We start from the raw sequence: 24572 nt of genomic DNA on the forward strand, positions 1-24572 counted from the left end.
ACTTCAGCCTAGCCCGATACACATTTCCTAGCACAGCTCTGTCAAGAAGATTTTGACAACACAATTTTTATACTACAAAAAAAGGTTGATAAATTTTTCAAATTCTGAGATACAGAAGTAGCAAATATTAATGAGAAGGCACCCTTATTTCTTTTAACTTCATAGCTTTAAACTCAGACCTCTGAATCAAGAATACCATCTTTAAGCCATTTTATCCCTTATGGTACCATAAATCTTGAAACTGTTCAAATTATTCTGTGCCACTCTAATTTTTCCTCAAAGTTTATGTCAGAAATAGAACAACCTGTTCCATTTCTTTAATCAAATAAAAAAATGATATAGCTAAATAATACTAAGAGCAATAGAGAAAACAGATTAGGAGGTATACAGATATGTAAATTTGCCATTTACATATGGCAAATAAGTCATTTAATACCATTACAGAATTATTTTTGCAGTCTGAGTTGACATTTCTTTTCATTACACAGTAGAATCTCTCCCAAAACTGCTGGCAAAAGAGACTTATGGGTGAGCAGCAGCAATGGGTTAATAAAAGACGGTATGTTATTAGATAAACCTTTTACAGGTTTGCATCTGAAAGTCATAACACAACCTTCTATTTCATGTGTCACTGTGACAGAAGGTTTTCAAGGCAGAGTTCTTGAAACTGCAAGATGTTAAACAGATGTACTGTACAGCCTTCCAGATTTAAATCATGAGAACTGCATTTGCAGCCTGTGTGTTGTATCCCCATTTTTTTTCCCTTATCAGCTTTGGATGCTTTAAATAAAACCGTCTGTTTTATGCATCTTTTTTTTTCTTTAACTTTTTCTTTTATACAATGCACCCTAAAAATCACCCCCCCTCCCCTTTCTTTTCTTTTTTTTTCTTCAGACTAGAAAAGGTTAATCAAAAATATGTTATCTTTTGGGCAGGGAAATATCTTTTTCTCCTTATCCTGCAGCTGCTGGCAACCTGATCCAATTTGTCAGTGTAAAAAAGTCATCCACTGTAGAAACAGGCAGGAATGATAGCAGTAAAAATAAATAAATAAAAACAGACCTGCTGAAATTTCAGCTTGAACATGCCTCTAAACTACTGAAACATTTATAATCCCCTACCTTTTCAGTTTCCACTGCCACCTGCACTCTGACAAACTTCTATTAAGAAATGTTTGCATAGTCATACAATTTAGCTTGCATGCCCACTCAGAGGCCACCCCTTGTGCCTTTGAGACAATTAATGTTTCAATACATAGTTAGAGTAATTTAGATAACCAGGGACCTCTGGTAATCTTCTGGTCCAAATCCCTTGTAAAGCAGGGCTAGTTAGAGTCAGATGAGGCTGTTCAGGGTCTTGTTCCATCATGTATCGACTGGCTCTAAGGATGAAGATTTCACAGCATCTCTGATCCAAAGCCTAACTAACTCCACTGGAGAATTTTTCTTCCTTATATCTAATCAGAATTTCTCTTGCTGTAACTTGTGTCCATTGTCTCTTATCCTGTCAACATGCACTTCTGGTGCTATGATTTAACTAACTTAGTGCAACATGGAATCAGTATTTCTCACAAGGGCACACTGCTGACTCATGTTCAGCTTGATGTCCACGAAGATCTTTGGGTCTTGATCTGTGAAGCTGCTTTCTATCCAGTCAATCCCTAAGCTGTACTGCTGCACGGGGCTATTCTATCTCAGGTGCAGGACTCCACATTTGTTTTTCTTGGACTTCAGGAGGTTCCTGCTAGCCCATTTGTCCAATCTGTGAAGGTCCTTCTGAATGGCAGTCCTACTGTCCAGCACATCAAGTACTTTCCCCAATTTGGTGTCGCTTGAAGCTTGCTGAGGTTCACTCAATCCCACTGGCCAAGTCATGAATGAGGAGTTTAAACAGTACTGGCTCCAGTATGGACCTTTAGCCTGGAGAAGAGGAGGCTCAGAGGTGACCTTATTGCAGTCTACAACTACCTGAAGGGAGGTTGTAGTGAAGTGGGAATCGGCCTCTTCTCCCAGGCAACTAGCGATAGGACAAGAGGACACAGCCTCAAGCTTCGCCAGGGGAGGTTCAGGTTGGACATCAGGAAGAATTTCTTTTCAGAAAGGGTTATTGGACATTGGAATGGGCTGCCCAGGGAGGTGGTGGAGTCACCATCTCTGGATGTGTTTAAGAAAAGACTGGACATGGCACTTAGTGCCATGGTCTAGTTGACAGGGTGGTGTCAGGGCAACGGTTGGACTCGATGATCCCTGAGGTCTCTTCCAACCTGGTTGATTCTGTGAAACAGACTATCATATATACCATCGGGTATACAAAGGCTGAACTCACAAACTGTATTGTATGTTCCATAAAACACTGCATGAAATAAACGAAGCTTCCAATTAGTAAAAATATGGAAATTCACTAAATTCGACAAATAATTTTGTGGTAGTCAGCATAGTACAACAGCTAGAACTTACACTGTACCATAATGGCATTAATGCTTTTTTGCATTGGTGCGTATCTTTTAATTGACATTGCTGGTATTGTTTCCAGGTATTCAGTGCTACAGAGAAATGTGGCATGTAAATGAATGGAGGAAGCACACTCCTCAATTGAAAGAATTTTTTAAAATCTCAATAAAATACACTAGACAAAAAGACAGTATATCAGCCATCACACCAGAGAACTGAGGGAATGCATCCAGATATTAAAGTCATTTACAATTACTCCCCGGGGGGGGGGGGGGGGGGGGGGGGTGGGGGCGGTGGTAAGGCCCAAAGACTTTGCATGGCAAAAAGCAGGAATAGGAACACGCAGTATTTCCAGCAGAGGGAAAGAAAGACTAGGCATATATGGATAAATATCATAGCAAACAATTGTGAAAAAAAATGCAAACCAGCACCACCACCTAGCTTTTCATCCATGCAGAACACAGACAAACCATTTGAGGCAGGCAGTTAAAATAGAAACAAAAATATGAAAAGAAAACCCTTTATAGGAGGAAGAATATATGAAATTCAATAATGAAATTGAAACGATTACACATTGTAAAGTGTACACTATGACAAAATAAAAAAAGCATGAGTAATCACACCGCTGTGAATGCAACATTGCACGAGAAGCATGCTGGTTGATGGATTGGGGTCAGAAATGCTCAGCACCTTTTCGATTCAAGTCCCTGGAGCCATTTGAGGTTAGAAAAAGTCCAAAATAAGTGCAAGCAGGTGGAGATCCCATCTTGCTCTGAAAAAAGCATTTATTGTTTCTATTGTAGCTATCTGTCTTGGCATTTACCTACTTAGAACCAAGAAAACATATTCCAAAGCCCTGCCATGCTGAACTGCTCATAAAACACTCCTTGCAGAAATTTCTGTTCCTCAAATGCTTGGAAGCAAGGAAACGCACAAAATGACACACAACTCTTGCCACTGTACACAAAGCCGTGAAGTCAGCCACACTGCTGAAGCTTTAAATCATTGACTTCAGACAACCAACTTCACCCAATCTAAGAAGAACCTTCTGCCTAAAAATTAATATAAATTAAGTATGTTTTCCTATCATGCCTTCTGTTGTTACTCATCACTAGACTCATCTTGTTATATGGCACAGTATAAAACAGCATCAATTCAAAAAAAACAGGGAAGCATTTTTAAATATGTAATAGTTAACTGAGTTCAAGTCAGCTGCAGAAAACCCAAGTAATTGCAACTGTTTGAAAAGTATATATTACTTCCACAATATAAAAAGATGGATTATGAAACAGGCGTTCCATCTGAAAGCCAAATTTTCATTTAAAACCTGTGTTTTAAAAGTAAAATTTTATCAAAAATGTAGAGCTTTGGCATAAATTGTCTGAAGAGTATGGAAAGTCAGAACACTCGTGAATATTTTTTGGAGCTATAATCATGCAAGATTTTATTAAAAAGATAAACTTAAGTTTCTTTTGAAGTTCCTAAACACCAGAGCCACGTGAATAATTGCTAGCCAATCTCAGATCAAAAATTAGACCAACTAAGATTAGAGGTCAGAAGGGAGAAAAAAAAAAAGCTTTTTTCTCCTCAGTGTGAAGAAGGAGAGATCTTGTTTGGACTGCACAAGATGTTCTAACTGAACCAAAGACAACCATTTACACACCCCTGCTGTGAACCACTTCTATACTCCTTCCATAGACCCTCTCCCTGCTCTGCTTGTCCAAAGTAGCTGATGGGTATCTTGCAGTTTTCAGCTGTTTGATAGAGCAGAAAAATGCATGACTTGGATGAATTTAACATCAATACTAGTATCATTCCTCTTTACGGGGAAGAAATCACATCTTAATATTATCATTATCATAATAGAGCATCATAAAAACATTTATGTCAGTGATCATCCTTCTGAGTGGAAGGAAACATTTCTTCAGATCTCTCTTCTGATCCAGGATACAGTATATTTAAAGAAAATGCTTCATCATCTCCTTACTATTTTGTTCACATTTAAACTTTTGACAATATTTAAAACTAGTTAGTGAATTTGATACAAATTACAAATAATTTTGTATGTTCCAGAACCACACTTCTAGTGAACGATTCACCAAAAGAGCCCAATGGCAACCTGGGGTGTCTTTAGCTTGGAGAAGAGGAGACTGAGGGGTGACCTCATTAATGTTTATAAATATGTAAAGGGCAAGTGTCATGAGGATGGAGCCAGGCTCTTCTCAGTGACATCCATTGACAGGACAAGGGGCAATGGGTGCAAGCTGGAACACACGAGGTTCCACGTAAATATGAGGAAAAACTTCTTTACAGTGAGGGTAACTGAACACTGGAACAGGCTGCCCAGAGAGGCTGTGGAGTCTCCTTCTCTGGAGACATTCAAAATCCGCCTGGACGCGTTCCTGTGTGACATGATCCAGGTAATCCTGCTCCGGCAGGGGGATTGGACTAGATGATCTTTCGAGGTCCCTTCCAATCCCTAACATGCTGTGATTCTGTGATTTTCATATCAGGAGAGAAAGTCAGGCCCATACATCAGTTTGTTCAAGGAAGCAGTGAAGAACTGTTTATCTGTTGAATACTTTGCTAGGAAGGGTACATGTCGGTACAAGGCTACACGCGCTAGGAAAAATCCTTTGCTTTGGTAACAGAAAACATTTTTAGGTCAGCAAATATACTTAGGATTTTACTTTCCCGAGTACAGCTGCAATGACTCCGATACAGGGGAGTAAGTGGGAGGGGGGAGAACTTCACCATTTAACTGAAACAACTAAACCACGCAGCCACCAAACAGAGCAAACGTGATGGCCATTATCAACTACAGCAACCTCCCTGTGCATATTTTATTACTTTCTGTAACCTCTTTGGAGATTTTCAACAAATGCTAAAATTAGAAACTAAACAGGAATTTGGGACGTAATAGCTTTGAGGAGATTACAACTTACTTCGCTTGGCATAAATAAAAACATGAAGGTTTTCTAAGAAAGAAGAAATTATCTTTCATCCTGTCATCATTTCAAATACAGCTAAATCAAGCTGCAATGTATTTTACATGCAATTTTAGACTTTTTCAGAACTTCAGGCAAATGTGATCTTTTACTAAGTAACCACACAGAGCAGCAGGCAAGACTCCTCTACAAAAAGACTATGTTCTTTTATTCTGTAATTGGTGAAATAATTCATAATTACACTTTATACACATAAATTTCAAGCCGGTAATTGCTAGGCATAGATTTTATACTTTGGTATAACATTTATTTCTTCCCATTTAATTACACAATGTGTACAAAATGCAGTAAAAAGTTCCTGACAAAAATCTCAAAAAAAAATTTTATTTTAAAAACACAAAATCTATTTATTAATTCTCAGTTACTTCTGTTGTTACCTGCTGAGCAGCCAAGACTGAGTAATTAGCACTAAATTCTCCACACCCCCTCCAAAAAAAATAGTGGCCTCTATAAATGAATCAGTGACCTAATGTTAAATACTCATGTTGAGATATATTTCTACCCACCTAAAGGCCAGCCTACCTACTGGCAGTTTCATCAGAAAGAAAGCAAGCAGTGAATTAACAAATTAGCTCAATGGCTCTCTGCAGAGCAGTTGCACTGCTTTTTCTGTAATATGCCTTGTTGCCTTTTTAACCTCCACATTGCTTGGATACTGATATTTTATATTAATTTTTAATTAAGGGCATCGGTAAATACAAACGCTATTCATACCTAAGCAAATACTTAATTTCAGCCGTGCCCATCACCCTAGTGACTTGGGAGATTATTTAGATGGTCAATTAGACAGCTACTTCAGCTGAGATGGCAGCACTGGTTTTTGCTCCTCTGATTTGACACAGGTCAAGCTGATGTAGAGGCCAGAGAAAGTCCATTTACAGTATGAGTGCATCTGCCTTTCCTTTTGAAGCAGCTGAAGGCTTGTATCCACAGAATTTTGTATGTTCAAAACAAAAATTCACTTAAAACAGCCAAGAAGGTTGAAAAAGTGCCTTGTATTGTGAAATGACAGAAACACTTCTTTCTACACCCTTTCCTACATGACTTGTAAAGATATAAACTATCCCCGCATGCTTTCATTTCATGCTTATTTTTCCATCGCTCATCTAGAAAGAGAAGTAAAATGTACACAGTGGAAGTGAATGTGTTTGCATTTTGCTCTAAAATAGGAAAAATGCCTGAAGAGTCTTCTGCAATAGCAAATATGTCACAAGGAACCTATAATTTGCTGTTATTTTTACAAAGCTGCTTGTAATATAGGATAGAGTTAGATATTTACTTGATTAGCAATTGCACTGGTCTTGCAGTGCCTTTAATTTCAATTAGAATAGCTGTTTGGTGGAGTAGTGTTTTAGTTTTTTAGATTCTGAAAGGACATATTCAGAGGATAGAGACAAGAAAATATGTTATTTAAATTTCCAAATATTTTGAAATTTCACTGTGGAGACACTGAATGTCACCTTCCTTTAATAACATTTATAACTGACACTAGTTGCAGTACCATATTTACTGGAGTTAGGGCTTATGACAAAAAAAAGGCAATTAAAGAAAAATCAGTCTATATGAAGGACATATTTCCATGTTTCAAAACATATGACCTACAAAAGCCTCAAGTATACATTCCTATTAAATGCATTTTCTTACACCCTAAGAATAAGATGTAACGCTGAAAAATCCAACAAGTTCTTACAATCAATAGGGCTTTCCATCCAGAGTATCTCTCTCTTCAAATACAGCAGTTTAGGGTGGAGAATAAGGAATACCAGAATACTGCATCAATATAACTTCAGTTCCCACTAGAACATACTATGCAATAGGATAAGAAGAAAAAATGGGAAGTGTAATTTACTACTGAAGTTCTCAATGTGAACAAATAACATATCCAAAACCAGCTCAAGAAAGTCATTGAGAGATGGCTGATTCCTACATAAGACACATAGATTAAAGGTCAGATAGCAAACCTATATGGAAAACTGTGGGATGTAACAGGGAGATTCCTTTATCAAGACCATGATCTTGATGGTTTTTGTACAAACTACCAAACAAGAAGTCAGGTTTCTCTGCCGACAGTATCACAGAACAGAATCACAGAATCACAGAATCAATCAGGTTGGAAGAGACCTCTGGGATCATTGAGTCCAACCATTGCCCTGACACCACCCTGTCAACTAGACCATGGCACTAAGTGCCATGTCCAGTCTTTTCTTAAACACATCCAGAGATGGTGACTCCACCACCTCCCTGGGCAGCCCTTTCCAATGTCTAATAACCCTTTCTGAGAAGAAATTCTTGCTAATGTCCAACCTGAACCTCCCCTGGCGAAGCTTGAGGCTGTGTCGTCTTGTCCTATCGCTAGTTGCCTGGGAGAAGAGGCCGACTCCCACTCCACTACAACCTCTCTTCAGGTAGTTGTAGACTGCAATAAGGTCACCTCTGAGCCTCCTCTTCTCCAGGCTAAACAACCCCGGCTCCCTCAATAGATATTAATATAAAGATAATAATACAATAATATCTTGATAACTTCAGAGCCTGAAAGATGCTGTCTCCCTTCTGAAAATAACAATGCCCATCTACAGCTTCCTTGTACCCTGTACACAGTAGACCCTAAATCTAAGGGAACATCATAACATAGGAATTTTGGGGGGGGTTTTTTTGCACACTCAAGTTGTCAGTAAATATTAGTCTCTTTTGACTTCCTGATTTCTCAGGGGTACAGGGAAGAAGACGGAGATGTTCACAAAATCTGGTATTACATAACTGATTTAAACATCAAAGTTTCTCTAAAACTCAAAGCCTGTATCTTGATGGCTGGAACAGAGACTTCAGCTGTTTTAGAGAAATGAGTAGTCTTGAGCATCACAGGAAGAACTAGAGAAATCCTAACTTCTCCATTTTTCATTCATGACCCTGTGGAAATACAGTATCTGAAAAAACAAGATGTGAGATACTAAATGGTGTTTCTGGTCACGCCTACTTTGAGTGTGACTTGAGGAGTGCAGGAAGATGCATTTCAGTTGCCTGCTCCATGCCAAGGGAGCATCAGACTACATTTGGCAGAAGGTTCTCTCTGAAACTCAGCTCATGGAAATAGCAACACCTCAAACTGGCCCTCACAGGTTGTTAGGAGACATAACCCGACTCTTGAAATTCCCAGATCCATCTGTCAACCTATACTGCCAATACGTACAGTTCAACATGGATGATGAACGTAATGTTTGCAACATGGGTATCAAAATAGAGGAAGGAACTGCTAGGAGGTGTTTTTGTTTGTTTGTTAAGAGGCTCTTTTTTAATTTCTTGTTTTTTCTTAGAAATTAAACTGGGATCCATAGTGTAAATACCATCTGCTTGGCATCTCAATTTATCCTTGTGTCTTTCTCATGCTATTCCTAAACTTGGCTCAAAATTCCTGAAGTACCACACTCTGTCTTCTCTCACATGTGTGTCAGGTTCTCCATATTTAATACTAGCATTAATCATCTTCAATGCACTCCCTTCACATTGAGGTGACTCTTTCATTATAGGAATGTGTATTTTAATAGACCATTACAGGCATGCATAAAAATAAAAATACATTTTCCTCTTATGTGAGCTATGATGTGTTTCAGGTGTCATTCTAGACAATTAAAATTCAACTGGGTCATCCCAAAGGCCTGCCTGTAAACCTGATCAAAATTTGGCTTTTAGTTTTTTAACAATACACCTAGATTGTTTATCAGGACTTCAAAAAAGTTTTGAAGAACACCTGAGATCACCAATAATATTAATCAAGATTTGTATGTAATTCAAAATAAGTTTTACCCCTAAAACATATACTACAAAATTACACAACTTCTGATTTAAATTGCTATAATTAAAAGCTACGGTTGCTAAGTAGCCAATTGAAATTGTGCGGAGAAAATTTCAACATGTGGCTGGCTGCTCAGAGTGTTGACATTTGAATGCTGTAGCCAGTTTTAAGCTTAGGATGAGTTCTTTAAAACAATGGTAATAATGCTCCTGGCCTCAGTGACCATGCACAGTGAGGAAATACTTCCTGCTTCTTTACAAACTGCCCACTTGAATCATACCAAAAACCTACATGAAACCAGTCAGAGATGAAGAGAATGTCAATGACAGAGAAAGTTTGCCTAATTAATGCCTTTTTGTGGTGGTTAGAAATCTAAATCTTCATATATCCACTCCTACTCAGCCTACATACTTGCCTTTTCATGGCTCAAATATTCCTCCTTGTCAGTAAGAGGCATAAAACTAAAACAGTATATATTTTTAAATGTTACTTCAGAAGTACAATGCAAAGTGAACTTGTCAGCATCTCAGCTGAAAATACCACTTCTTTTTCCCGTGGTGAGTGGGACTCCAAGATGAACTTAGGCTGAAGAGAGTGGGAAATCTCGTAATTTCAGGACAATGGGCCACGGTCATGGCTTGAGCTAAGATTTTTAAATTGAGTACTCAGGAAAAGGAGCTGAAGATCAAATGACAACTAAAGCCTGACCTGCACAGTTTCTGTACTTTTTGTGTTGTTGTTGTATTTTCCATTTTATTTTCTCCCTTGCTGGAACACATATATCATCATCTGTAGCTATTAACATTTGAGAGATTCTGAAGTGCAAAATGCCAAATACTTATTCTCCAGAATATCATTAGTATTTCCATGCCTACAAAACATAACTCACACTACAAACTCTTTTGACCCCAGTTACACAGTTCATACGAACAGAAGTGAAAGCTGCGCTGATGTTGTGTGAGTGATTTCTAAGAAGTTACACGTCATCTAGCTCAGTACGTCTTAAAGTCGTGTGGCTTTATCCTGAGCGTACTCTGGTAGTGCGAGATGCCAAATACAGATTCTCTGAAACCAAATTATTTCACTGTGATGAGCTGTAAGTTTAGGGAACCCGTGTGTAACTCCTGCAAGAAGTTTAGGGAACCCGTGTGTAACTCCTGCAAGGACAGAAACTAATCCAAGAGTTTGACGCGCAAGGGACGTGCATTATCTCCTAACACTAAGGCCTAACTGACTATGAGTTTTCAAAAATAATTTTTTTACTATGCTCCTTGCTTCAAAACCTGAGCATGGCTTTTTGACAGGTCTCCTTATAGAAGGAAATGCCCAAAAAGGCTAGGTGACTATTTGTACCTTTGAACGGCCATGACTGCAACGTACTTTTTAAACACAATTCAGTATTTTATAAGAACAGACCTCTAATGAGATGCTTTTGAGAACTTAGTATTCTCCGTAACCAACACTTACATTAATCTTTTCTCAGTGGAATGCATGTGCAAATACTACCAGTTAAAGACATACCATTCATATATGTAAACATTTAAAATAAATTAAAAGATAACATTAAAAATGCTGATACTAAACATCATTTGCTTGCTTGCACAAAAGAAATACAGTACAAAATTTAAGTGCACACCTGACTTTTTTTTCCTGTCAGGCTCCTCCCTCATTCAGTGAAGTAAAAGGTATTTAAAAGTGGGTTTATTTCTCATAAGTAAGGTGCAGCTTCAGGTCTTATTTTAATATATATCACCGAAATCAGACACAAAAAAATAATTTCCTCAATGATCTTAAAGGTCCTTTCCAACCAAAATGATTCTATGATTCCCAAAGGGTTATTTCTCTGGTGCTCTCACATTAGAAACTATACTTTCCAGAAGCATAAATACTGTATCTTTACAATGCTGCTTTTTAGATGAGTCCCAATTTCATTGCTAAGAAACCAAAGTACAGAGAAAACTAAGGGTAAAACCACTATGTTAGGTTTTTCAGCATTTTCAACAATATTACATTTTTAAATTACCATAGAATGCTTTAAGCAGTTTTGTTTACATGCATGAGAACTCAGTGCTGCTGCGTATTTAACATATGACATTACAAGGCACGTGCTCAAAACATGAGGCCCACACGTTTAATGACCACCTTTTAACATTTTGATTGAAGTGACTTAACCCAAAACCATATGTGAACTGTGTGGCAGATGCAGGAAGAGATCCCTATCTGGCATTCAACCTCTATAAAAATGAAGCCATATATCCACAACCTCTTACCTCTTTCACTACTTTTCATATTCTGAATCAAATGAATTAAGAATCTGACAGACAACAACCTGGTTCACAAGGCTGACTAAATGCTCCCCTAATGAACAGTCAAGTCTATCCTGCACACTTCAGGAAGAGGCTACAGCAGAAAGATGTTACCCGATTTAAAAACCTCACTGTGTTTATGAATTCAAGTTTCTTCAACAGTAAATAAAGTTGTTGGTGAATTTTCTCATGTTTGTGTTGTTCTTATTTATTTATTGTGACATTTTTAGAAATCAAAATTCAGGCATTGAAAAAGCCAAATCATTTTATCCAGTGTAGTTGTACAGTTTCTAATCTAGGTGTCGATCAAAGCTGACACCGTTGGGCTCACAAAACATATAGAGGACCAGAATACGTGGCAGTAGGTGAAAGTGTATCTTTTGCATACACTGTCTGGGGCTCCATTCCTCTTTATTCATAGCCAGCTTCTCTCCCCGACCCTTAAAAACATGGGACAGCAAAAGAGCACATCTGTGACACTGCAGTCACCTTTTTGCCCAAGTCTCTTTGCAAAAGAACTAATTCTCTAAAAAGGAGCAGCAGAGCTCCCAAGGTAAAAACAGTTGTAAGAATACATTGATATGGCAGACAACAGATTTCTGAGTGGATCATTTTATCAGAAATGTTTCCAAATGTACTTCAGACTTAGGCAGACAACCAACACTGGAAATTTCAGATCAAACTCTGCAAAGTTATAGGCAAGTGAAAACAAAACCTCATAATCGAAAGTGTTGAACTACCTCCTTTATCATTATTTTTCTTATCTACACAATGGATGTATATTAAATGTGGGCACAAACAAAAGCCTATCATTAATATAAACATGCATTTTTATTTAGAACCCCATCGTATCTCAAGACTTCTCCACTATAAGCTCTCTACTAGTCATTGTAAGATAGGCAGACCACACAAACACATGGCATAGCCATGGACCACATTTCACTAGCATCAGCATTTACTAGCATCATCATCCTTTCACTAGCATCATTTTGTGTGATCATCACTGATGACACAAAACTGGGAGGAGTGGCTGACACACCAGAAGGCTGTGCTGCCATTCAGAGAGACCTGGACAGGCTGGAGAGTTGGGCGGGGAGAAATTTAATGAAATATAACAAGGGCAAGTGTAGAGTCCTGCATCTGGGCAAGAACAACCCCATGTACCAGTACAAGTTGGGGGCAGAGCTGTTGGAGACCAGCGTAGGGGAAAGGGACCTGGGGGTCCTAGTGGACAGCAGGATGACCATGAGCCAGTAGTGTGCCCTTGTGGCCAAGAAGACCAATGGCATCCTGGGCTGTATTAGAAGGGGTGTGGTTAGTAGGTCAAGAGAGGTTCTCCTCCCCCTCTACTCTGCCCTGGTGAGGCCGCATCTGGAATATTGTGTCCAGTTCTGGGCCCCTCAGTTCAAGAAGGACACGGAACTGCTAGAGAGAGTCCAGTGCAGAGCCACGAAGATGATTAAGGGGGTGGAACATCTCCCTTATGAGGAGAGGCTGAGGGAGCTCGGTCTCTTTAGCTTAGAGAAGAGGAGACTGAGGGGTGACCTCATTAATGTTTATAAATATGTAAAGGGCAAGTGTCATGAGGATGGAGCCAGGCTCTTCTCAGTGACATCCATTGACAGGACAAGGGGCAATGGGTGCAAGCTGGAACACACGAAGTTCCACATAAATATGAGGAAAAACTTCTTTACAGGGAGGGTGACTGAACACTGGCACAGGCTGCCCAGAGAGGTTGTGGAGTCTCTTTCTCTGGAGACATTCAAAACCCGCCTGGACACGTTCCTGTGTGACATGATCTAGGTAATCCTGCTCCGGCAGGGGATTGGACTAGATGATCTTTCAAGGTCCCTTCCAATCCCTAACATTCTGTGATTCTGTGTGATTCTGTGATTCACTACAGCCAAAATTTAAAAAACACTTCCTACTACAATATTCCACATACCAAAATACAAGTGATGTCTCATTTGGAGCCTTTCCTATAACATCTGGATATAGAACTATCTTGTAACACATATGAAGTGTTCATAATTGTGTATATGTGGGAATCACATACTATAAAGTCTTACAATTGGATTTTCCATTTCACTTCTTCAAACCATGTTCCATTCCTTAATGCTTTCCACTTTAAAACAGAATCTACTTCCCTAAATTTCCCACAGACCGAAAGCTTGAAAATATTTGTAATCTAGTACAAAAGAGCTACTTTTGACAAAATTAAAGGGTTGGGTATGGTTGGTGGTGTGGTTTTTTTTCATTGCATAAAATTTAAAAATTGAAGTAAAAAGTTGGCTTGAAACACCAAATCAAAGCTGAGCAGTGCATATTTTCAACTTAGCAGGACGGGCAGGAATAGAGCTGAATTTCTGTTTCAAAATAGAACTTAATTTTAGACACCTTTGTGTGGATGTTTCACTTTCAATGAATTGGCATTTTCAAATGTGAAAACATTCCATCGGAAAATTTCCAACCAGTTTTAGTACTTACTTAATAGACACATGCAAAATTTAATTCCTCTCTTTCTCTTGTCTGTCAGGAATTACTTCCAGACACATTGTATTACCTCAGGCCTTCATCAGCTGCTTTTCAGTTGCAGAAACCTCTATGTAAGAAAACTCCCTGCAGTATTATGGACATGAATATAATTTCATTTGACTTGGGACAGCCCTCAGTGGGCCATAAAAGTCTATTTCAACAAAGAATAACAATTAAAACATGGCCATATTTAAAAAAAAAATGACAAAAACCAAAACCAACAACCATGCATAATATGATTAAAAAAAAAACCCACCCCCCAAAACACCCCACCACACTTTATATCTTTTGCTGTTCTGTGTGTTCACAACACTGATTGTAGAAGCTTTTACCAGATGCTAAGAAATTTTTGCCAGGATGTATTCAGATGAAATGACTTCCAAAATAAGAGATGATCCGGAGGTTAATTAAAAAAACCTAACACCTTCGTAAGTTTCCACAAATAATAAACTTAAAACATCAGATAATTTCCAGCTATCAGATATTTCGATACTTTAATTTACTGTGGGTTTTTTTCTGAGGCATATTCAGAGAAATGGCTAAAGGAACTGTAATGGCCTTCTGGGACAGGAATATTAAGGTTTCTGTAAAAAATGTTAAATTAATTTTTATAGTGATGCAAAGTCAGGGAAGGGTTGTTAAGGGATGGCCTCTTGCCACAGGGTGGAGTTTTGTTTTGGTATCCTTTTAGAGCCTGCAGGTGTTTGGCAGGAGCTGAAATCAGGGCCAGCTGTGATATTTCAGCTCCGATATTTCCCTCCCCATATTTCTCAGAAGTGATGCATCAGGGTGATGTCTTACACCTGATGTACTCAACTTGTGTGGTACGACTGTAACTGCTTTGGGAGGAGGGGGGAAGTACCACTGAATGGCTTGCTTTTTTTTTTTTTTTCAGCTGGCAGCATTCAAATAGCAAAATGCATCAACATGAATGGATTTAATCTGGTAAAACATCAGATAACAAACAATTCATTAAACTGCCCATAATATTTCAGGGTTGTTTTGTCACTTCTTATATATACCAGCCATTTAATTAAAGTAATAACACTGTATAAGAACAGTGAAAGAAATTACGTCGTGAAAAAAGGGAGGGTAATGTTTTAAAGAAAACAAAAAAAACCCCTTTCAGTCCCCTCACTTTACCAGCAAAGATCTTTGTTCTTTCATACTTAGCTGCAGTACAGTGCGTACCTGGTTTTGTTTTATCTTTTGGGAGAATTTGAACAGTTTCTATTAAAAATGGTATTCTCTTTTAAGTTTGTTTTGTTTGGAAAACCTCAAACCACATTGTATTTCATACACATGTTCCCCAGGGTATGTTAAATGGGACCATACTGAGGTCACTAGTAAGTTTTTAAAACGTTTTAAGAATTCCTTTAATGTTTGTACTATCTTGGCCTGGTTAAAAGAACACATTTTTAAAAAATAGCTTGAAAAATCTTGACTATAAAAAGCTTGATTAAAATTGTCTATACTGTACTATTAAGAGTTTCTAAGAACTTTTACAAACATTCTTTCCTCCCTCTCCTTTTTAAGAAAATTGTTCCCTTAACTAGCAAAACTGCTCCTCTTTCTCTCAGCCTTTTTATCCATACATCCACAAGTACGCACATACTTCCATCCACAGACTGATTGACTTAGCAGTACAAACGCCTGTGGTATTCATTTTAACTTCACAAATGAATAAAGGATTATAATCAGTGGGAAAAGTGGACATTTCACTCCATTCATGGAAAAAACAGTACCACCTGGCACTCCAACTTAGTAAAAAATTTCATGTTTTTTGGCAGCTCACTTGGAGTATGACTGAAGCTGTTAATGATATTAACAAAATGTCCTGGGATCAAAAACGTGTTGTTTTATCTCAGTTTAGAGAAGAAGTTATACAAACCACTCTTGGCCTTCAGAGTTCTGAGGTCCTTTCAGTTAAAATAAAATAAAATTTGAAAACACAGCTCACCTGTAGATGATTAAGTTCCATGAGACCATTTCAGTCATCTTTACTTGCTTCCATTCCTCCCTTGCATTATCCCAAGCCCCTCCCAGGATTTCTGTCTTTGCCTGGTGCCAGCCCCGTGCACCCTTGGCAGCATCACTGACAGCTGAGCTGGCAGATGCTTTGACGATTGTTCATGTCCATGCAGTGCATCTTGGTCACTAATGGTGCGAGACTGCACTTACCATGAATGATGGTTGCATTATGGATATCAAAATCCATAGATCAAATAGGAGGGCAATGGTAACAAAATGAAGTTCAAAAATGGAATTGTGTTTAGATCCAATTCTGATGGTAATGCCCAAAAAGGAAGAGATTAGCAAAACCTAAGTATTACCTACTAGAGGTAGATTAGAGTTTGTCTATATTGAAGTATCACCAGGTTTTATGCTTTTCTGGAGTCTTTGCAATGGTTGAAAGCTAATTACTATGAAAAGCAGGTTACTGCATTATGATAAACTCTTTATTTTACATCACAGTGTTTGTACTGGTGAGGCCGCATCTTGAGTACTGTGTCTAGTTCTGGGCCCCGCACTTCAAGAAAGATGTTGAGGTGGTGGAGCGAGTCCAGAGGAGGGTGACCAAGCTGGTGAAGGGTCTGGAGGGTCTGACCTATGAGGAACAGCTGAGGGAGCTGGGGTTGTTTAGCCTGGAGAAGAGGAGGCTCAGAGGTGACCTTATTGCAGTCTACACCTACCTGAAGAGAGGTTGTAGTGAAGTGGGAGTTGGCCTCTTCTCCCAGGCAACTAGCGATAGGACAAGAGGACACAGCCTCAAGCTTCGCCAGGGGAGGTTCAGGTTGGACATTAAGAAGAATTTCTTCTCAGAAAGGGTTATTTGACATTGGAAGGGGCTGGCCAGGGAGGTGGTGGAGTCACCATCTCTGGATGTGTTTAAGAAAAGACTGGACATGGCACTTAGTGCCATGGTCTAGTTGACAGGGTGGTGTAGGGGCAGCGGTTGGACTCGATGATCCCTGAGGTCTCTTCCAACCTGGCTGATTCTGTGTGATTCTGTACTTGTTGTTATACACTATTAGTAAACAAGGTTATTAAATGCAAGCTGAGTGACATCTGCCCTAGAAATGCATTTTCTGATGTAAACTAAGCCTGAAAAAAAACACCATATTATAATGGGAACACCATGAAGAACAATTACAAAGTTCTCATACGTAATGACTGGGTTGAGCTTTACAAATGAGAAAAATCTTGCTGTGGTTACAGTATGTCATTGGTGGTGGGTGCTGGTTTTTCCCTGTTACAACTGGGATTTCATAGTGAGATTTCTGGATACCTAGATTTCTGGATACCTAGATTTCCGGAATCCCATACTGGGATTTCTGGATACCTAGATTACGGGTTCTCAGGTGTTCCTAGACTTCTTTCCTAGTCCTAGACATTAGTCTCAGGACTTTGTCATGCTTTTTGAAGTTTCAGAAACCAAAATTGCATGCTGGCTTATGAAAGAGCAAAGCTATACATAAGCATGTGTGTTTATCCCGGACACATGCTGTCTATACAGCAGCAGAAGGATGAGCAAGTGGAGGGAGACTGGGCAAGGTACAACAGCAAAAACTACAGCTCACAAGAAATGTGAAGGTGAAAAGCTTTGCTTGAACTGTCTCCCTAAGCCTCTAAATCCAAGCTATGGATAAGTGACTCAGGGCAATGAAGCCACCTGTGAAGTCTGAAGACTTCGCCATCAAAACAAAAATGTGTGTAGAAACTGGAAAAATATACTTAAGAGGCTGAGTATGCTACTCTCCAAATTGCTGGTCTGCTGGATGTCCTCTCACATATGTAAAGGTGGAGCAGGGGGCTTAATTTTACATAAGTTATGTAAATATCTTGACAGAAGAGTAATACCTTAAAATGTCAACACTTCTCCACATTTCAAGAAAGAAGAGGAAAGAACTGCAGTCTTTTTTTTTTCTCCTTCCTCTTGAACAGAACGATAACTGTGAGAAAATGCTTAAGGAGGCAGGCAGCAGCAGCAACGAAACAAATGTACAACGTGCAGCATCACCACAAACGCTGACATTTCACCTCCTATAGTAATAAGAATGCATCATCTACATGCCACTTATTTCAGAGAAGGGTGTAGAAAAGACATTTTCAAGTAGTTTCATGAGGAAGAAAAGATCGTATGCCCATTTACAGGAAAGCATTTTGAAGAACCTGTGGTACTTTTTATGGACAGGCTACCTCAGGTTATTTAATATTTAGGTGGATTCTAACAAAAGCAGAGTAACCAAGCTAATCTCTTTTCAATTTGGGAGGTAACAGCCATCTCACAACATACTACATTTTAAAAAGCAGTCTCTTTCAGAGTGGAACTGACTTCTTAAAATTTGCAGCATCAAAAAACCGCAAAGAATATTTTTCCAGTGTTGTCCCAAGCACAGCCAAGTCAACCACGTTCTGAGTAAAATAAAGACTCTTGCTGTATGTTCTTCAAAGCTCAACCTTAATCCCTGTGAAAGTTATGAAGTGAAAAATTTGGCCCTTGTATACTTTACAGCATGGTAGTACATCATTTGAAGGAGAAAGAGCGTATTTATTTAAGAAATAAGCTTCTATCCTTGCAGTAGTGTTACAAATGTTCTCTTAAACTTCTAAAAGTATAATAAATATATTTATAGAAAACATTTATAGTAAACATATTCCCTTATGATAGAGATTTATTTGCCTGTTCTTTCCCAAAGACTACAGTCATACTCCTGACAAACACTTCTTGACAGTAGACATGGACACATACAAAATTGGTTGCCTGTTTTCCCCCCCAATGGCCAGTCATTTCTCTGGTTACTCTCATTGTTAGAAATTAATTTTAAGAAGATTCGTCACACTATAGAGTAGTTGTAGAATACTCTGTTACACTATTCAGGACAGTATAATTCAGTTTGTGTTGGGCCCTTTAACCCATCATAAGCCAGAGAGTGAAGAGACCTGGAGGGATCAAGGAAAATGCAGATATCATAAGTCTACAGAGAGTAAAAATATTGTTTATAGTTAAGTATAGATGCAATCCAGTGAAAGACTTAAAATTAAAAATAAATAAATAAACTGCTGAAACGTTCTCAGACAGGCAAACCACCAGGCCAAGAAAAGGTTAAAATCTTCCTGTATACAACTTTTGTGCTTCATTTTTATGTTTCCAGTCAAAATCTTGCCTTTTTTTCCCCCTCCCAAACAGTATAGATTCTGGTTATCCATACTCCATACAGAAAACTGGTTGCATATTTAAACTGCAGATTTATCTGAATGCAATTACATAATATATTACAGTTTCCTTCCCTGTTTTACCAGCCATTTTTGAAAGACAGACTCCATACAGGACATGGAATACCTATGGGTTAATACATCATGGCAAAGCCTGTGTTCCCAAGCATATAATTCATTCAAGGATCTGTATTTATTTATTATTATGCCATATTATTGGCCTTAAACTCAATCCACTGTACAACTCTCAAATCCCATTTTCAAGTGGCTGAAATCAGGTCTGAGTGGCATAAAAAGTGATCGTGACCCAGCATTTGTAAAACACATGTAATAATGTATAGAAAAGACACGGTGAGGACCAACCTGAGGATCCGAGAATACTTGCTGCATATTGTTGATTGGGCCATATGGAACCCCACTACCTTCAAAGAGCTGCAACCATTCGATCGTCGCTTTTTCTGAAAACCTAAGAGCAAATAAGAAGCATGTGGTTTCAACTCCGTGCTTTCAGATTCAAAAAAATTTATATAGCATGTCTCCTCCCTCTCTCACTGCTTCCATACCCTTCCCCACTGATTTCTTCCCAGGCAGTGAATAACAACGAAAACGTACTACACGTGTTCCTCAGGAATGCAAAACCCAAAGACATAGGGGAAAGAACATAGCTGAACCGAGTTCTATTTCTATCCGATCATCTGAAGCAACCCAACAGTGATGTAAAGTTAAATTTATCAGCAGTTTCAAATAAGGATTAATGAGTTTCCTCCAGTTCTTAATTACACTAATGTGCTTCACATTTGTTTTCTTTTATGTACATATTAACAACAAAAAGATAGATATAATGTGGGTACAAGTCTAACATACGACACTGCTCACTAAAAGCTGATGTAAAACACCACAGTGTTTTTCCTCCATTACATCCAAAACATATGTCAGGTTTAACAGCCACATATTTCGGTCAGATAACAACATTGATTACATATTTATTTGTTGTATGACTGTATAACCTATCCTAAGGGCATCCGGCTCAGCATACACACGCTGTGCCTATGCTGGTGAACACAGAGTTGCATGTCCTTGTATCACATACAAAAAGCTCAGCTTATGTCTTCCTAGGCATTCAATTCCATAAGTGGTAGTGCCACTCTATCTCCCCTCTTTTGTTAGATACGTTTTCTTTCCTCGTCTGCCTGGTAGAGTTACATACATGAAGAAAACACACTCTTGAAGCAATACCAGTCACTGAGAGATGGTATTTTCTGCAGCCACCCAGGATTCTGAATCAAAGGTGAACTTATTTGGAGATAGTATCTTAAATTTCATGACGGTAAGTAACACAGAGGTCTACCAGATTAGAAAGGAAAGATCTACTTCATGATATGTACAACACTGAGAAGAAACTAGGTGTGATTTAAAGACCTGATGAAAATGAAATTAGTAGAAACCTTGATAAGGGACACTCAATCACTGATATTCTGTAGCTCACCAGTTCAGAGTTCCTGAGTCCTAAGTGTTACCTGGAACAATGTCAGTAACATTCAGCTTTACTTCTAGCATGTTATTATGAAAAAAAAAAAAAAAACCAAAACACCAACAAAACAAAAAAAAAAAACCTTCCAAGTTTCTGACAGAAAGCTAATAGAGACAAAGCCCAAAAGCACAAAACCCCCTAAATTAGTACAAAGTCAAACTTCGCAAACTTCGTTTTATACATATGCAGAGATCGGCTGCAAAGCATTTCATGCTACTTTTAGAGTAAAGAAAAAAAAAACTAGTGGTGGTGACAAGTTACAGTTATATTAAGTACATGGCATAGTATGGATCCAAGCTTCACAGCTAATGTCTTTCTTCCTGTGCAGGAATGACTTCCCCAAGCTTTGAGGAAATAAATCCCGATACCCAACCCATTTTGCACTCTAAATAAATAGGAAAATGCACAGGTTTTGCATTGCTTTTCCTCAGAAATAGAAGCTTTACTCCTGCTGAATACATGTGAAGTTAACATAATACTTGTAGAAATGGAAGGAGCAAGGATACAGAAAAATCAGAATAAAAGGCTTTAAAAGTGCAAAATGTATTATAAAATGAAGCATCTCTTCTGAAGAAATCAAGGATAAAGAAGCATCACTTCTAAAGAAAACAGATATAAGATTATTGCACTGTTCAATTATACACTTCATTGAAGATTAAAGTTATTTCATGGTAAAGACGTAGTCAGCCATAAAGATAAAGCCACTCTTAGAACACATCTAAGGTCCATCTAATTTAGTACTTTAGTGTTATTCATCGCCTTCTATTACTAAGGTTTGTAGTACTGCACAGTGTAAACATGATTCACGTGAAAAACTGTTTCCCATCAGTTAATGGTGCTATTTACACAAAACTGTGCTGACTCTCTGCTAGCAACTGAGCCACTTGCCTCCTGAGATGCTTCATAATCCATGGCCCACTAACTCCCTTTCTATAAATTAAAACCTTTTTTCAGCTACTACTTTTTCCGACACCTCAGCCTCCACTACTGTCTCATTTCTAACAAATGACAGCACATCTACTAGAGGACTCTTGGACTCAGCATCATAACCTTGGTGCTGAAGACCATCACTAAAAAATTATTTTAATTCTTAATATTTGTATCATAATTCCTTTGATCTATTAGTAATGAATAAGCCCTGCTATGTTATGTTCCTTGTACTGTGCTTTTTAAGAAAGAGTTTATAAATATTCTCCTGAGTTTAAAAAAAAAACAACCAACCTCTGGATTTAAAGGATGGTCTGAAAATGAAGTATTTTCAAGGGGAGTGTCAATTATCTATATCTGCATAATCAGTATGCTACTTCCTGATGTCACGGTGAATGTGAATAATTTTCAAGACATACATTCTTCTTCAGTAACCTATTACGAGTGACTCAATATACAGTGACGTGGGTGCATGTTTTCAAAATTGCTATGGGGTGTAAGAATTTCTGAAATTTTAGCTTCTGCTTAGATTTTTCCTTCCTATGTAACAGACAAAAAAAATTACCACAGTTTTGTAGAAAACAAGTGATGTTCGTTTTAAAAAATACTTGTTTTGAATGGACCTAACAATTGTCTTAGTCTTATTTATTTATTGGTGGTTGGAGAGAATTCCTAAAAGCTTTAAACTCAAAGATGTAAAAATCCCACATTCTGTCACCCTCAAAGGAGACACACAGCATTGTCTCTTAAAATCGAAACTCTTGACCTAAATCTGATGTAGAATAGCTTCCTTTACTTGTGCTAAAAAGAGGCTGTTGAGACCATATTGTTCAGCAAACTGTTTAAAAACAAAACAGAACATCACCACTGGCAATAAAGGTCTATTATTCAGATTTTGAGAGCAACAGCATGCAACTATTTGGTTGATTCGGTTGTGTTTTATATATTGAAATATCTGTTGTATAGCATCAAGGGGAAAATACTGTTTCAAAATTTAATAAAAGATAAGGCATGGATAAAAAAGGCCCAAGTTTACCTCTCTGATGTCAGCTGCACAAACTTTTCATTATTTTTTTTTTTTGCTAACCTGTACGTATCATTCCCTCCATCTAAACATAATTTTTAATAGCACTTGCACAAATGAATACCATAAGCTTTCCTTACAGCGAAGGGCTGATGTTCAGGTTGCTAGGTATCAATTAGGCTCAGCACTCCAAAATACCAAGGAAAGACCTTCACCAAAAGCTTCCAACAGAAGTAAAAGACTGAAATTCTCTCCTGAAAATGAAAAGCTCTATCAGCAGGAATTTACAAGGCCTGGACAATCCTTTTCCCCTTAACACTTGTTTTAAAACATTTTTCTATGCTTTGATATTGCCTTTTATAAATATCCTACATAGTACAAAATTTTCTTTTCTTAAGTGAAAAATTTACAATGTCATCTCCTGTCTTTCAGTAGGAAAAAAGTATATTTTATATACGTATATAAAAAAGAAATCACTGATGGAAACACGTACAAGGCTAAACAATGGTCCATCTTCCAAACTTAAGCTAGTAAAAAACCATCCAAGACTGTACAGCATCTGAACTCGGAAGCATGACACTTACAAATGAATCTTTATCTGTCCATGGAGCCTCAATGATACACAGTGACTGCAGGAGAGCTCAACCATGTGATTCACACTACAGCTTCATATGTTTCCAGATGAGTACCTTTTCCCTCTAAAACACTCCATCTCTGTAGATATGCTTACATAAATGCCACTTAAATTATCTATGATTTATTTGTAGAATCATTTTAAATCTGTAGCTTAGCTTTCTACAATTATTACCAGTATTTTAGGAGTTCAAATGAACTTACTTTTTACTGTACTAGTCTGTGGTATGAAGCTTGAATGTAGGCTCTTCCTGAAAATGCCTCTGAAAAAGAAGGGTATGTGCTCCAGTGGAGAACAAACCCATTGCTAGGACCTTTACTGCAAAGCCTGTACTAAGGCTTACTTCACTAAGAGAGATAGCAGTCTCCACGATGTCTTATTTGCATTTTAAGCAGTACTCTGAACCTGCTCTGTGCTGAATTATGCGGCACTCACGAAGCTACTGATGTTGCAATATTGAAATGAGGCATCAGATTCTAAAATATTTAACATTAGAGTTATTTCATGCTTAAAAATAGTGTAGAATAGAAAGCGTAGCATGAGCTGAACTAATTGAAATGTTATTTCATGGGAAGAAATCCAACTAAATATATTTTCCCTCAATTCGTAAATCTAGCACTAAATTTAAACCATAGACTCAGTAAATTAATCAAAAAAAATTACAGCACAATGTAAGAAATAGCCTCCAAAAGTCAAAAAAATATCAAATAAAAAGGGCTTATATTTTATTTCCTTACACAAACCACAAGAGTAGTGTGGCTTCTTAAAAAGCAAGACCTAAATCCCTTTTTGCTTTCTAATAAATTTTAATTAAAAAAAAAAGGGAGAATGGACCATTAATTGCAAAAAAGAGACTGTCTGCTTGACTTACACAAGTTGGATGAAATGGCTTTAATGAGTTAGAGACATACCTGAGTTCTATTAAAATATACTAAGTTTCCCATCCTGTTAATTATTAATGTAAACTTTGTTTATTTTTTAGCAAGCATCCCGTCTTTCAATGAAATAAAATCTTCCAAAGCATGAATGAATCCACTTTGTGTGCATTCTTTGCATATATCCCCTTTTCCATGTTTCCTAGGAAACCTTCAATTATTGCTACATCCTATGTGGAATGGCATCCACGTTTCTCTAATGGATTAAACCATCC

General features: G+C 37.9%; 1 protein-coding gene across 1 annotated transcript in view; it reads right to left on the reverse strand.

The window, feature by feature from the left end:
• Positions 1-24572, reverse strand: part of SUGCT (succinyl-CoA:glutarate-CoA transferase) — a 347781-nt gene that overhangs the window by 184797 nt on the left and 138412 nt on the right. The window contains exon 12 of the mRNA XM_068405091.1: positions 19670-19772. Within this exon, the coding sequence (XP_068261192.1) occupies positions 19670-19772 (103 nt within the window). The remainder of the gene's footprint in view (positions 1-19669; positions 19773-24572) is intronic.

The sequence above is a fragment of the Nyctibius grandis genome, chromosome 7 (genome assembly GCF_013368605.1).
Source record: "Nyctibius grandis isolate bNycGra1 chromosome 7, bNycGra1.pri, whole genome shotgun sequence".
NCBI classification, from domain to species: domain Eukaryota; kingdom Metazoa; phylum Chordata; class Aves; order Nyctibiiformes; family Nyctibiidae; genus Nyctibius; species Nyctibius grandis.